The 16,615-nt window shown below is 41.1% G+C and overlaps 1 protein-coding gene across 1 annotated transcript in view; it reads right to left on the reverse strand.

The window, feature by feature from the left end:
• FAM135B (family with sequence similarity 135 member B) overlaps window positions 1-16,615 on the reverse strand; it is a 158,998-nt gene that overhangs the window by 24,804 nt on the left and 117,579 nt on the right. The window contains exons 7-9 of the mRNA XM_068396461.1: window positions 7,408-7,561; window positions 3,869-3,918; window positions 372-527 (exon numbers count right to left, since the gene is read on the reverse strand). Coding sequence (XP_068252562.1) covers window positions 372-527; window positions 3,869-3,918; window positions 7,408-7,561 — 360 coding nt within the window. The remainder of the gene's footprint in view (window positions 1-371; window positions 528-3,868; window positions 3,919-7,407; window positions 7,562-16,615) is intronic.

A 16,615-nucleotide genomic window follows, 5' to 3' on the forward strand; every position in this document is an offset into this window, starting at 1 on the left:
GTTGAGATAAAATCATCTTTTCGGTTATTTGTCATTGTGATCCTTGTGCTTTTTAAAACAAATGTTTATGATTTGTGGATATCTAGCAAGTATAGGCAATATCTACCTCTTCTCACCCACCTCCTGTTCCATGTCTGATCCTGGTGGTCAAAGTGCACTCATTTTACACAAGATCCTGGGTCCCATAAAAGCAACAGCCTTCATTCCAGAAATTGAAATGTGTAATTTCAAATCCTGGGCTCCACCTCTTCTTCACCTCTTGTCCTGCTCACCCCATTTCAAGTAAATACTCATATGGGCAGAATAGTATTGGAAATATAAATCCAGATAAATCATTAATGTCTATCAGGAGTTTTAACTTCTAACATTACCCTTAGCATGTGATGTTCCTGAGTCAGATAAGCTGTGACTTCTGGATGGAGTGTTGCCACCTCCAGGAACTGGGTCCACAGGGCCAGGAGGTGGGAGCAAAGCCAGGCGAGGTCCTTGCTTATCTGTTCTGCTATCTTCTCTGGATTGCTCAGCAGCTGGAGGAGAGAAAGGACATTCTGAGATCAAGACAGTGTCATGAAGGACAATCGGTTCGTATGTTAGATTACATCCTTTTAGGAAAAACAACAACAAAAAAAATCCTCTTGATTTAGAATTATTATTAAAGCTACCATTTTCAGTTATTTTATCCCAAATAAAGCTGGTTAGACTTTCACTTTTACTCTTTAAAAGCCACATAATTTAGCACAAAGGATCTCAGCTACACAACTGGAGAGCAAGAAGTGGGAACAGCCTCAGTTTTTGCAGATGCTTTACTGCAGATGTAATTGGGGAAAAAAACAAAGACTGTGGGTTCCATATTATCCACCAGATGGTGCTGGATGCTCTGAAATAATAAACCATGGCCTGTCGTCTCCTTTCTGATAGCAAAAGAAACCTTCTTAGCCATGTCACACTAGAATAACAGATGGGTGAGGGAATGAACAACAAAACCAAAACTCGGTGTCCTCAACACATGGTGAAAACAGACATCCTGGTGTCTGCTGTTGCTTCTCTCCCACACCAGGACATGCCAGGGTCACTCCATGTCCTCCAGCTCTAGGCTGCAATTCTGCACTAAAGCTCTGCAGCCCAGGAAGTGCTCGTCAGCAGCAAAATCTCTGCATATCAATCTCCCTGGTTTCACAATTTCTTTAACAAGAGACAGACATTGCATTTTGCCTCCACGTTTTCACACAAAGAGTACAGAACTGAGCCTTCATCTATTCCTAGGGTCCCTACCTGCTTCCATGAAACTGGTAACTCTACCAGAAATACCACAGAAATAATATCAGTTCTTGGCCAGCTCTTTTTTTTTTTTTTTTGATTAGGACTGCAGTCTAGATGAAAGCCTTCTTATTTTTCACATTTCATTATGCAGGTGGTTTCTACACTGGTGACACTGAAAACTAAGACATGATTAAAAGCAACTTGTCTGTGTAAGAGAGAGAAACAGAGAAAATGCGTATATGGATAACACAGATATTGTCACTGAGTTTACACTGTTTGGGTGTTATTCTGTTCTAACGACTTGTCCAAGATGGCACAAGCTCCAGTTCCCATTCTGATAATGGAAAAATCACAGGGATACTGGTAGGCAAAAGATCCTGCCCAAACATTTATCTTTGCAGAGTCAGGGCACTACTTTATTATACTGCACTCAATTTTACATGCTGTATGTCAATTTTTATTTTTTTTATTTAGTCAGTAATCTGCCTCTTACATCACAAACTGAAAGCAGAGTCTTCAAAGAAAATGTATTATTAACGCAAGCCATACTAGGAATAAGTGTATGATGCCTGGTTTTTTAGTTTATTGGTTCTTAACTGTTTGAACATATTAGAGGGGAGAGGGGGGAGGGGGAGGGAGGGAGGGAGGGAGGGTGGGAGGGAGGGAGGAAGGAAGGAAGGAAGGAAGGAAGGAAGGAAGGAAGGAGGGAAGGAAGGGACAACGCCTACTTCTAATTGCGAGTCTTACTGCACTGCCACACACAGGACAAGAGCTTAGCAACACTAGCGACACAGGTCAAATCCCAGGGTCTCAGTTCCACAGAGCAAAACCCAGCAATTAAAATCATCACTGGCTACTCCATTCACATACCTGCTGCTGGGCTGTTCCCTGTGACTGCACCTTTCAAGCCCCACTTGGGGTAGTCTGGCTTTGACAATACTGTCATGCAAAACAAATCGAGAGGGTTTTTCCCTTCCACTTTCTCCTGCATTGAGTCTCTGCTGTGTTCTTTGGTTGAATACAAAGCTACGGCAGGTTAAACTCACTTTTTTCCTTCTTTTGTTTGTATTTAATTTTAAAAATGGATCTGGCTTTGGTAACACAGTTATAATGGGAAACTAACCCCACAGGCTTCTCTCTGTATGGATTTAATAGCATTTTCTTCCTTTATAAATGACTGGTTTTCGTAGGTTCTGCTGAAAAGAAATGGTTTCAGTTCACATACTCCTAGAGGCATAATACTGAGAGAGCACTGCCAATACTAATCTGTACATCATACAGAGGTACATATGACTTTAGCACTTACACTGCAGGGATGGCCAGCGCTGCGCCTATGTCCCACCAATATTGTACAAGATCTCAACATTTATGTCTTGAGAGTCTCTGAAAATTCACTGTCATTATCATGAAATTATGCATAGATGGATAGAAAGCTATCATCATCCCAGCATGCTAAGGCAAAACATTTTCATGGCATATAGGAAAAACAAAGTTTTTATAACACCCCAGAGAACCAGCTGTTCTAGCTGTTGTGTTCACCTGTCTATTGTTACTCTGTTTCCAGCAGCCTTCAAACAACAGTCAGAGCATGGCTTTATTAATATTGCCATACAAAACAAGTCAATAAGCTTTTCGGGAAAACAAGAATTGGACATGAATTAGAAACTACAGAGAAATTAATGCTGGCATTTTCTGATTTATGCCAAGCCAATTTGGACTTTCCTAGACTCATAGAAAATAAGTCCAAAGCAGACTCTAGATTGTGCTGTCTGACCTCTTATACCCTTAGAGCTTCTAAATCTAGTAGAGCTGAACCCAATAACTTATGTTTCTCTAAATCAAATTTATATGAAATCAGATTTCTTGCAAAGTATCCAAGTTCATGACTCAAATTAAGAAATTTACCATTTCAAACATTTTTCACCCATGGCTGACAAACATTAGCCCACCATTCGTAACTGGAGTGCGAATGTACTTCCAGTTTGGTTTGGCTTCAATTTCTCTCCATTAATTGTTATTTTGTCATTCTTCCCTATGCTATCCCTCTTCTAATAAACTGAGCAAATAAAATTTATTAAATCTCTGACTATAAATCATTTTCCCCAGTGATCAGCTGACACTTGCATTTCTTTCTGGTACCCTTGACAACTTGTCTGTGTCTCACTTGAAATAAACATGGCAGAAGCAAGTTGAAGAGAGTTCAGTCACTTCTGTGCCAAAATCACTTTTTACTCCCATAAGCCTCCCTACACATTTAGGCATTTTTATTTGAAAAGATATGTAGAAGCTGCCAAAGTATCTTTTCTCCTGTCAGCATAAAAGGTGTAATTGCAACCTAGCCCCAAATATTTTTTTTCTGATACTCAAGGCTAGGCTTACTGAAGGATGTTAAAGCAATCCAGCTGGTGATTCCTTAAAAGTGAAAGAAACATCTTGTAAGCGACTAATCAAAATTATGTGAAATTGATGGTGGAAGAAAAACATTCAACAAACTTTCTGATGGCACCAAATTCCCTTTCGTCCCGTTCTGATACATGACTGGGCTGTCTCAGTGCACATGAAAAATGGACTTGAAAAACGTATGGGCAGATGCTGTTGAATAAAATACCTGCAGCTCCGTACAAAGCTGAGATAACGCCTCTTCCACAGATAGCTCCTCTAGGGAAAAAACACAAAGAAAGAGATCAAGTTTGAGAACGGTATATGTGAAATGTTAATGTTCTGCTGTTTATTCATGTGAGAAATAGGTCATATTCTTCCCTGACAGACAAGTTTCTGTTTGGATGTGGACACTCCACAACCCACCTTGTACTGCTGCAGATACAACTTCCGCTTGTGTAACCTGGACCACCAAACCTGTACAAGGTCTGGCATGTTGTTGTCAGGACAAACACAACAGAATTTGGCTTTTGGTTGTCTACCCTCTCTTTTACTAGAAGTTTCTTTATTAGCCTTTGGTATTTATGGCCAACTCCAGAACTGAATGCAAAGTCTCACCATTGCAAAGTCTGAGCAAATGACGTGCAAGAAGTGGTTCTCCCTATTGTGCTACACAGGACTGTGTAAGCGATACCAGGTGTCTGACTAGTAAAAGATTTACTGACTAGTAAGAGTCTGTACTGCCTTGTGGAGTGTGAAGTACCTCTCCACTCCCACAGCAAGTAGCAGTGCTTTGATGTAGCCCTGAGAGAATCCAGCACAGAGATACTCCACTTTAAATCACAGACTATAAGGCAAAGGACATAAATCAACTCTCCAACTTTGGCAGCTTGATTTTGCAATGCAGAACTTTTCTAATAGTATCTGTAAAGAAACAAAGCAGAACAACCAACAGGTCAATCCCCTCCCCAGTCCTCAAATGACTCTTCTTAAATAGTACTAAGGAATGGGAAAGGACAGACTAAGATGGGTAGCGCCTTGAAAAGACCCATCCTCAGCTGGTAAAATCTGGGAAACAAACATTCTCAGTTTTAACGTCTAAACTAGGCTACTATTTTTTTAATATACTACTGAGAGAGCTAAAAAAAAAGAATTAAGAAAGTCAGCAATTTATAATTTATACAGCAATTTATAATCTTGGATTTATCTTAACTATCTTTAGAAACCTATGACAAGATTAATCTGACCAACATAGATGTTTACAACTGAATGAGTCATTTACATTCTCCCCCTGGTCAGTGGAGAAAAATGAGCTAAGTACAAGATGCAGTTCATGCCATCCCAAGGTAGAAAGCATTACTTGTCAGATAATAAATATTATTGTCCTAAATGGGCCTGTTTCTCCCCAATGATGGTAAGGAAACAGATACAAAAATTTGCTTCATATTCATCACACTGGGTGAATCTTACACCCCATGATTCTGCTGAGTTTTGCAACAGGCATAAGAAGATTAGCCTTAAAATCAAATCTTCAGTAGATTTTCAGACTGTGAATAAGATGATGCAAATAGCACTCTGCTCAAGAGGCTAAAAAGGATATTTGCATTTAGCAAATTTGCATGTGTTACAAGAAGTACATTTGCAAATTAAGTGCCTGCTTCAGTACCAGTAGTCATTTAAAAAACAAGCTAATTGTATTTAGAAAACCAATATGTGCTCTGGGATAGTTCTCAAGTTGTGGTCAATCAACCATACATGACTCTGCCATCTCCCAACCTATAAGCCTGTCCAGGTGAGGCATAAATCATCTATTATATGTGCCTGATAACCAAGATGCCTGAAACATGAGTTCTGTTGCATGTTGGAACCTGTCTGAGAGCTCATAAGTTGCAAATAAAAATGCTGTAATTTTTTTTTTTCTCGTAGCTGGATTGAATAACACAGTATGTGCTCTTTCCACTCTATGAGCTTTAGGCTGCCTTGAAGGGAAATATATGTTGGGGAACAAGACTGTGGCAGATGCACCTGCCCGGACAAAGACCTGACAAAGACCAGGGCTTTCCAAAGACCTCATAAAGACCAGGGCTTTCTGACTCCTGAAGCCTGATTGCTTTGTTTTTCACACATTTTCCTTGCTTTTTTTGCACGCTTACCTTGCTTTTCGCGTGCTTATGGTGACTGTTGCCAGGATCACAGCCACTGGAAGATGGGGTACCCAGCCAATTAGAATTGGTCAGAAATCAGACTTGACTAGGGTATAAATGAGGTCCTGCTGGAGGTCAAGTTGAGTCAGTCCTCCTCAGAGCAGCGGGTCTGCAGTCAGGGGCTCTCCCCTTGGATCAGGAGGTCGTCCAAGGTAACTTCCCTGGGATTGAGAGCCCTCATGACATGGGTGAGTGATTGTGCATTTTGGGTCATCATTCTAAATGATTGTTCACGAAAACTTAGGAATTCTGAAGTCGACTGTGTAGTATTATTCCTGCCTGGCATCGGAACTTGTGGTTCACGATTGTTCATTGGAGTGCTGAGTAATTTTGGTTAGAATAAATCTCATTTTGAGTGCTTGCTCTGTCTATTTTGTGGGTGCCTCCGTGACAAAGACATGAAGTGGAAAGTAGGAGCTATCAAGCCCATTGGTCTGTAGAGTATAATGTATTATATTTGATAGTTCTTGTATACAAGCACTATACATTGAAACTGGAAAATGTTTTTTGCTCCCTTTTTAAATCTGCTGGCCAATGCAATCGACTCTCCTAATATACTTATCTCCGCAACATAACAAACTAATAACTTCAAAACCTGTATACAGAAATACAAGTATACAAAAACACAGGTGTGAAATCATGAGCCACATTCCTTGAATTCAAAGAAACAGGTGGGAGAGCAGGAATTAGTCAGGGATGCACCACATTTTCACAGGAGCTCATGCTATCATTACAAACATGACTAAACACAAATTACAGAGCTCCATCCCTCAAATCCAGCCAGCCAGCACTTGCACATTGGACCTAACAGGCCTGACCAGCCAAAAAAATCTTCTGCCAAAACCATAAAATCTATTAAACAATTGAATTAGGAAGCAAAGCAGAATCATTTTAAAAAGCAAGTTGTAATTATGTAATTGGCAGGAAGAAATACATTGCAAATTCTAAATGAGGGAGTATGTTTCAAAAACACTCATATCACCTTTCAGCTTTCTCTTTTCAGTTTTAAATAAATGTTTGCTCAAGAGGAAAAAAATATGCTAGAGTCTTCCCCAGATTTCATGGCAATTCAGAACTGGAAGTTCAAGTCTTCAAAAAGCAACTGAGGAAAAATCACTGAAAGGCAAATATTTTGATAAATTTATCAAAACATTTTACCCCTCTACACATCAGGCCACATCCTATAAAAGGATTTCACAGAGTCGCAGAACCACAGAATGGTTAGGGTTGGAAGGGACCTCTGGAGATCATCTAGTCCAACCCCCTGCCAAAGCAGGTTCACCTAGAGCATGTTGTACAGGGTCATGTCCAGATGGGTTTTGAATATCTCCAGAGAAGGAGACTCCACAGTGTCCCTGGGCAGCCTGTTCCAGTGCTCTGTCACTCTTTGCAGAAGCTGAGAAGGCAGTCATCTTTAACGGTGTGCCAAAATAAACACTTATCAGAAAACAGGGATAAAAATCCTCTAAAATCTCTGAACAGCCCAAGAATTTTGGTACTAAAATATGTATTGAAGATGAGGCACTGTAAAATATTCAGTGATTTTAAATGTCTGTTCACTTACCCAACTTCAGCTGTGGTAAATCAGGAATCTCCTTCATTATGAGGGTGTAGTACATGTGAATTCCTCTTTGAGCATTCAAGAGCAGAAGACAGAGGTCCTTATGCCATTTGTATGCATGCTGCATGCAGTTTTCAGATGGGACGTAAAAGCTGCCCTGTGTAACAAAAGTATCAAGAATAAAATACAGAGGTTAAAATTCATGGTCTCCATTTGTCCTAGAGTTTTCCACAAAAATCCAGTTGCGAGAAGTCTTTCATTTCTAATCAAGCAGTTGGCACCAAAGAGAGATTTAACCATCTCTACCTCCTAGCCACCTAACTACCTAGATGTGTACTCATTATAGTATCTCATTCTACAGGTACATTTTGCCCAAACCATACCAAAACTCTTCGGTCCCAGCAATGCTGTCACATGTAGAAAGATCCTCAGTCCAAACAGTCCAACAAAGAAGTCCATCTCTGTCCTTCACACATGTCCCACTGTGGAGCCAATGTCTCCCCACAACATAGATAGTGCTGTGCAAAACACCCCCTCTCTGCTATAGGAGGAGGAGTGGAAAGGACTATAAAGATGATTACATTCACTTTCCTTTTTCCTCATATCCTCTTATCCCCTTCTGCAAAGGTTGTAACTTGATGGTATCGTGTTATGTTTTATTATGCATATTAGTGAAAAAAAAAATGCAGATGGCATTGTAATTCTATCAACAAGTATAAGCCACTTTGTACTCCAGGATCAATGTCTGGATTAGTATATCTCTTGTGGGAGGAGATGTAATTGAATAGATCACAGCATGTTTAATACAAAAATTTCCCAAACAACACATTTACACTTAGAACATAAGCTGAGTTTGCATTAGGGCACCATAAATCAAAAGTTTTTGCTTCTGTCAAAAAAAACCACTTGTATAAATTACTTGTGTTTGAAATTTGCACTGCTCAGATTTGAAATAGAACTGTGGTTTTGTGCCCAGGATTTCATGGAGAGTTGCAAGGACTAGCAAGACAACTATCAGTAACAGCTCGTATTTCTGAGGTCTCTGCAGGCATTTTACAATTTTTATCCAACGATGCAGTGGAAAAGTGTGTGAGCACTTGCAACCAATTATTGTATCTGAATGTTGTTCCCCCAAACAGAAGTTAGTCGTATTGCAGGAGAATAAAGGGTTATGAAAACAGAGAAGTGAGAAAGTCACCTAGGCACTCTATCCTTGAACTCTATGAAACATCAGGTAAATTGAGAATATATCTAGATCTGCTTTTTACAGCATATGGGCTGCACAAAGACACCAGGATAGGACTCTCACTGTTGCATGGCTATGGAGAAACATGAACAACTTGCAACTTAGCCCACTGCTTATCACTGATGGGTTAAGAATACAATTCCTACATGCCAACTAGGTACTGATTGCCTTTTTGGACACTGACAGTCCCAACAGCTATGCATCTCCAGGAGCAACAGTGAAGACTCACCAACCACACACCAGTGCATCATCTCCTGTGTTTTCCTCCCTTTGACTTCCCTAAAGCCTGTATTTCATGCCTCTTAGCTTGAGCTGGAATGTTTCCCTTGGCTTTCTCATGCAAATCTTCAAGATGTTAACTAGCATTCTGTGGTAGACACAAAGGAGACTACTCATCTTGACCCACAGAGAAATGGCTGATGATAATTGATGGAGTTGGTTGTTCTTGGAAGGTTTCAAAACCTCCAGCCTTGGCATGAATCTATTTTATTCTCATCATGGAATATAGAAAAAGGGAGCATAAAGAAATGCTGATGGAAACAATAGCAAATTGAAAGTGGATTGATACAGAATGTCATGACAAAATGTCCTCTTTTAAAATCCATTGCTGTTTTTTTTTTTTTTTTTTGCAAAAATTACTCTGGCATTTAAATGTTACACTGATGAGCAGAAGGAAAAATGTGAGATAATTTCATAGATCATATCAATACTGTAACGTGGTATTGTTGTGCAAGACTACACTTTAATAGGTCTATTTTCAGCCTTTCTTGGCATAGATTACTGTTTAAAACTAAAAATAAAAAGTAATAGGAAAATGCAACTGCAGGTTGGCTCAAAAATGTGTGAATTAAAGATGTTGAGAACCTTTATAATTTAGCTCTAAGTTCTTTAGCGTTTACTCGCTTCTCTGATGCTGCTTTTTGAAATTTGTCCTCAGCTGAATTAATAAAAATTCTTAGAGATCAGATAATTCAACTTACTGAAGCACAGGGTTTAGGAGAGTATACTTTGTAAAGATTTACACAGTGGCAAAACATAGAATGGTGAATAAAAGTAATAAAATAAATCCTGTTCATTAAGCATTGTATGTTAGCAGCATAACTTGATCATTAGTGTAGAAATTTTGAATAATTTAGGGTGGAAGGAACCTCTGGACATCATCTAGTCTAACTGTCTGCTTAAAACAGATCTAATCAGATCAAGTCGCTCCGTGCTGTGTCCTGCTGAGTCTTGAACATCTCTGCAGGCGTAGATTCCACCATCTCCCTGGGCAATATGTTCCAGTGTCTTATCTCCTTCACAGTATTTTTTTTTCCTTCTATCAAGTCAGAATTTCCCAGGTTTCAACTTGTGTGTATTGCCTCCCATCCTATTGCCATGCACCATCAAGAAGAATATGGCTTAATCTTCTCTTTGTTCTTTAATCAGGTAGTTGCAAACGGCAGTAATATTCTCCCCTGAATCTTCTCTTCTCCAGACTGAACAAGCCCATTTTCTTGGCTTTCCCTTGCACATCATGTGCTCTAGCCCCTCAATATGTTGGTGTCTTTTCCTGGACTGGCTCCAGTAAGTCCGTACTTCTCTTGTACTGGGAAGCACAGAACTGGACCCACTACTCCAGATGTGTCTCACCAGTGCTGAGGAGAGAGAGGAATGATCACCTCCCTCAAACTGCTGGCAATACTCTCAGGGATGCTGCCAAAACTTCGCTTTTTTTTGGCAGCACTGTTACCTATATCAGAGAGCTCGAAATGTATCTGCTTTTGTTGAGAAGGACCTCAATTTACTTTCTCTTTTGTAGACACAAGAATGAGAAGAATTTACCTGCTTTGTGTCCTCTTTCAAATGTTTCTGACAAATAACTCTATAGATTTACTCAGGATTTCAGGAAATAAATTATATTAGTATGAATCCAAAAATCAAAAAAAGGTCAAATATTTCTGAAGATCCTTTAACAATTGGTCCCAAACCAATTATTTTCAGAGACACTGCCACGAAAAAAGCAAACAGCACCTAGAATCATTGCCCTACTAATCTGTCACATGAAGATTTTAAATGCCAACCTAATTTGATTATTTACTCTAAAGACAACTCTAGGATTGATGACACTGTGGGGTTTTTTAATGCATGAATAGCAAGAGTGTATGTATGGGGGACTAGGTTGTTTCTTTACTAACAGAGACAAGTCGCCTCTTGATTAAGCATTTCTAGGGTCCTCTGGAATGAAGAGAAAGAGAAGAGCGTTTGTCACCATTTCAGCCATACCCTATACAATTCAGTCTGGATCCTCATTTTGGAAAAGGAGATGCTTTAGGATGGAAGAAGTACAGCTAGCAAATGCTGCAGTCCTCCAAAGTAATGTTGGTTTTCTGCATAAGTAGGATCATGCTGAGTCCACACAAGCTATTCTTCCTGCTCCCTCCTTAAAGGAGTGCCATCTTCTAATATTAAGCACTAAGTGAATAAAGACTAACTGTTGCATTTCAGAGGGCTAATTTGGCAGAAGCTAAACCCCTTGAGTTCCAGCTTGTCCTCAGATATCAGAGGGGCTGGAGGCAGCTGAGCTTAGCCTCTGAGTGATGCCTGATTTGACACCTTAAATTTTGTCTGAGATAGGCCAAAGTCAGCGCTATCAGTCCAGCTACATTCAACAGCTGATACTTTGAACTAACACAGGTCCGGATGCGCTCATAGTGCTGGGCCCAGTCGCAGTCAATGAACTAACACTGTTACCAGATTAATGTCATAAATTTGGCGCATCCACTGAAATAGAATCCTTGCGACCAGTTCCAGAGTTAATGTAATTTATTTGAGCAACAGATACAGATTCTTTTAGATTGCCGGTGATGAATACGCTGTCTGCAAAGCACCCTTAGGTACCTGTGAATATATGTATGTTGCAGGATGACTATATAGCGCTACTAATACGATTACAAATACAGGCTTGATTTCTAAGTTTCCCGGGGAAACATCTGGTATAACCAAGTGTACCAGTCTTACCCTAAGGGGCCCCTGAGGGTGGGGAAGAGAGGTTCAGCCCGTCGACTGATCCCAGAAGTCCGTAGTGATGTCTTCCTGATTTCTCAGTGATGGTATCTTCCCCCCCCCTTGCCTCTTTGTTAAAGGCATTTTATATTATTTTCCTGTTTAGGTGGAGCTTGAGTGTCTCTAGTCATACATACCTTTATTATTGATTGGTGCAAAATTCTCTCGCTTCAATTTTAAAGGTATAGACTAAGAAAAAATCAGAGACCATGCTCAGGGGCAAGGGAGGCAGGTAGCTTTTGGGATGGAGGTGTGTTTTGGTATTATAATGAGATTATAATGTGTAAAGTTCATCCACAGGACACGATTTCACCAGAATCGCTGGCTCAGTGACCGACATTCTGGATGGAACAGGGTATTATCTCTTATTTGACAGTAGCTATGTGATTTATCCGCTACGAGGTACCATTGAGTTCCCGTACCCGCCTCGTTAGTACAGAGGTTGGCCACGGTTATCTCCACACCGTTCCACCCTCCGTTCTCTCAGAGTCAGCCCACCAATCTCCCTTGGTGCCGAACATCTGAGAATGCAGGCCAGGTTGCCTGGGGAGCCATCACAGAGCAGATTCCTTACATGCTGACCACGTCCCATCCTAGACGCTTTCTTAGTTCTATAGGATGTGGATATAACTTTACTTATTCACTCTCAATAAGTGTGCCTCCAACAAATAGTTTCAATAAGTTGCCCCCGGTAGTTACTCCACACTAACTCAGTGTATTTCTCACAGAAAAAGCTTCCACTTTTATACCTTCCACTTTAAAAGAAAACATATAAGGAGAAAGGTTATCAAATATCTTCATTAGAAGCAGCCCAGAAAATTCTGGACTCTGAGAGAAGGATGCACACACACAAACTTAGACACCTATTTCCGAGCTACCACCTCTGTTGAAAGATGGAGAACTGATAAAGAAAAACACATCGCTGGGGAATTATTGTTTTCATCATAAAGCTGACAACTAAAATCAAGGAGCTGAACTGTGGCCACATCTTCCCATTAATTAAGAAGGAAGCATAGGACAACTGACCACGTGTTCTACACTGTAGACACAGAACCAGGAGCACTGAGTACAACCACAACAGACAAGTCAAATTTCCTCTAGCATTGCTGTCCATTGAAATGTAAACTTCTTCAAAGTACTGTAAGATATGGATGATATACATGTATGCATAGAAGGCTGAAAAGATTGCACCCAGATCTCCTTTCTCTTCCTGTCCCAGATTTCTGGGAGGAATATCTGTGCCAAAGAAAGGTGCTGTGCTTTGATAATACCATTGCATGGGAGGAACAGCACTGCACAGTCACAATTCCAGGCAATGCCAAGAAACCACAGTCCAGGCCAAATCGCGCATGACTAAGGGACCACATCATTAAGCTGAAGCATTTTGATGAAACTCTATTAAATGGCAACTGACTTTGGAACCCTGTTGTTTAATGGGAACATTCACCCTAATCTGAAAGATCATCTTGTCAAGGTGGAAAGTGAGCATGATAGAAAAAAGATGTCAAGCTCCAAATCTCTGGTCATTCAGTAACTTAAAGACATTACTGCTCTCACAGCATTGCTTCTTTTGAAAGTTGTCACACACGTACAGGATGCAGAGCAGGACATAACAGCGATTATTAAACCCACCTAAGGGACAGTTTAAGCTAATGTGAACTAAGGTCTGTGCATCTTTGTCTGCGGGGACCCCAGCAGGGCAGGCATCTGTCAGATGATGCCATTATAAACCGCTGCAGCTAAATCAGCTTACCCCTCACTGTTCAGTAAGCTGAGAAGAGGCAGCCAGGAAAACAATGCAAACAACTGCAAACAGATTCATAGAATCATAGAATGGTTTGGGTTGGAAGGGACCTTAAAGATCATCTAGTTCCAACACCCCTGCCATAGGCAGGGACACCTTTCCTCTAGACCAGGTTGCTCAAAGCCTCATCCAACCTGGCCTTGAACACTGCCAGGGAGGGGGCACCCACAGATTCTCTGGGACACCTGGGCCAGTGTCTCACCACCCTCACAGTAAAGAATTTCTTCCTAATATCTAATCTAAATCCACCCTCTTGCAGTTTAAAACTATTCTCCCTTGTCCTATCACTACATGCCCTTGTAAAAAGCCCCTCTCCACCTTCCTTGTAGGCTCCCTTCAGGTACTGGAAGGCTGCTAGAAGGTCTCCCCAGAGCCTTCTCTTCTCCAGGCTGAACAGCCTCAACTCTCTCAGCCTGTCTTCATAGGAGAGGTGCTCCAGCCCTCTGACCATCTTCGTGGCCCTCCTCTGGACTTGCTCCAACAGCTCCATGTCCTTCTTATGTTGGGGGCCCCAGAGCTGAACGCAGTACTCCAGGTGTGGTCTCACGAGAGCGGAGTAGAGAGGGAGAATCACCTCCCTCAACCTGCTGGCCACGCTGCTTTTGATGCAGCCCAGGATACAGCTGGCTTCTGGGCTGCAAGCACACATTGCCGGCTCATGTTGAGCTTCTCATTAACAATCACCCCCAAGTCCTTGTCCTCAGGGCTGCTCTCAATTCGTTCTCCTCACAGCCTGTATTTGTGCTTGGGATTACCCCGACCCATCATCTGCGAACTTACCGACGGCGCACTCCAGTCTCTTGTCCAGATCATTGATAAAGATGTTAAAGAGAACTAGTCCCAGTACTGAGCCCTGGGGAACACCACTTGTGACTGGCTGCCAACTGGATTTAATTCGATTCACCACAGCTCTTTGGGTCTGGCCATACAGCCAGTTTTTTACCCAGCGAAGCGTATGCCCATCCAAGCCTTGAGCAGCCAGTTTCTCCATGGAAACAGTGTCAAAGGCTTTACTAAAGTCGAGGTCAACAACATCCACAGCCTTTCCCTCATCCAGTAAGTGGGTCACCTTGTCATAGAAGGAGATCAGGTTAGTCAAGCAGGACCGGCCTTTCATAAACCCATGCTGACTGAGCCTGATCGCCTGGTTGTCCTGTATGTGCTGTGTGATGGCACTCAAGATGAGTTGCTCCATAACCTTCCCTGGCCAGACTGACAGGCCTATAGTACCCAGAGGAAGTTCCTCTGCCTGAGCGCACCTTCCACAGGTGTGCTCACTGCTACCGTCCGGTACTGGCATAAGAGTAGCGTACACTCTGCAGCCTGACACTTGGGTGGCAGCATGTTCCCACCAGAGTTCTGTCAGGGAAGCTGTGTCAGTCATTGCAGGTGCAGAGTTTAGATGGAACGTGGACTTCTGTCAGGTAGATACCATTGCTCCCTGGTTGAGCCGGCAGAATTATAGCACCCTTCCTGCAGGCCCTTCTGCGCAAACTGGAGCTGCCCGCCTCAGCGACAGGTCTCATCAGACACTGTCGCGTGAGCTGCCAACTCCTGGCAGCTCCATCAGCTCCCCTGAGGTTCCCCTGGTTCAGGAAGCCTTCCTGCACACTGTGCTAGAGCGCTGTGCTGCTGATTGTTTCAGCACTGGAGCTGCTCACCTCAGTGACTGAGTAAATGTAAAATACTTCATAGTTCCTTGCTTCTCAGTGATGAAACAGAGAAACTAATTTTCCTAAGTGTCAGGTGAGCACCTAAGTGTATCCATTATATGAAGAAGGGTACATCACTTAAGGTACATTTGCAGGGTGTCATGAAGAATCATGTACACCTAGCCTTAATTTCTCCGTTTCTCAGTTTACTGAGGAGTGATGACATAAAGAAAAACCTAGCCAAATGCCAGATAAAAACAACTGCCTAGTGGTGTGGAAATGTAAAGGCTTCAATTCAATTCGATCATCTTCTGCAAGCTAGATCCCGACACTGGACTGTCACTGTCCCTTGTCCACCTGTCCTCTAAGATGTTCTTCTAGATTTACCCATCCAAGTAAAATAGCCTACAAAATCAACAACCCCAAGTGAACTAAACATTCTTGACAATATCCCTGCTGAATACATTTAAATAAATCAACCTTTTAAATGAATAGGTTTCCTGTGTAATGCTCTTTTCAGTCAACAGATTTCTCCTATAATTAGAGTGTATTACTTTATGAATGTACTTTTCCTTTATAACAAGACAAAGGAAAATTACTTGAGAAAAGCAAACATTGTAATTAAATAAGGTTCATGCCAATTCGTTATTCAAATGCAGAGAATAATTTGTGAATATCCACTTCCAGTGTACTAAATCTATCTAATATCAAAAGGCATCAATTAGATTTTACACTTTATAATATACAGTAAGTCACTTGTATTTGTTTTGTATCAAAGTAATTTCACAAGCTATGTTAACTATGTGCAACGTTCAACAATAGCACTAACAGTCGGTAAATTAGACCCTTTACGTTTGATTTAATTCAAAACAGCATTTCACAATTCAGATTCAAATTCAAATTGCTTGTCAAGAATTTTAAGATACTAAAAAGCCATTCCAACCTAAATAGACAAGTTTAGCAGTCTCCAGCAGTATTTCATAAGAAGACAGAACTAGCCTACCTTGCCTATTTCTGGCATAGGTCGAGAACTGCTTGAAACAGAGGAATAACTCTCAGCATCCCAAGATGAATGCGGTTTCTGAGAGCACAGTGTCTCCCCATTTGTCTGCATGCCCATATTAATCACCTAATATATAAATTTTATTCTAGCTTCAAACTCACTGACCAAGGAAATTCTTCGTCTCTACTTTGGAGACTGTTTTCTAAGACAGATTTCCTGTTACTTGGTGGTTGGAAATGAAATTATAGTTATGGCTTAAGCTAATACATTAGCGTTTACATCTCATTATCATTTTTTGAAAAAAAGAAAGGATTAAGGGATAACAGTCATGGAAAATTGGGAAAATTAAGTACCTTCCATCAAACAAAGAGAAACCTAGAACCAAACATGTAAGATGATAAACATATATTGAACTAGGATGCAGTTAAACGTGCACATGCTATCAGCTTAATAAATTGCCT

This window comes from Nyctibius grandis, chromosome 3 (assembly GCF_013368605.1).
Source record: "Nyctibius grandis isolate bNycGra1 chromosome 3, bNycGra1.pri, whole genome shotgun sequence".
NCBI classification, from domain to species: Eukaryota; Metazoa; Chordata; class Aves; order Nyctibiiformes; family Nyctibiidae; genus Nyctibius; species Nyctibius grandis.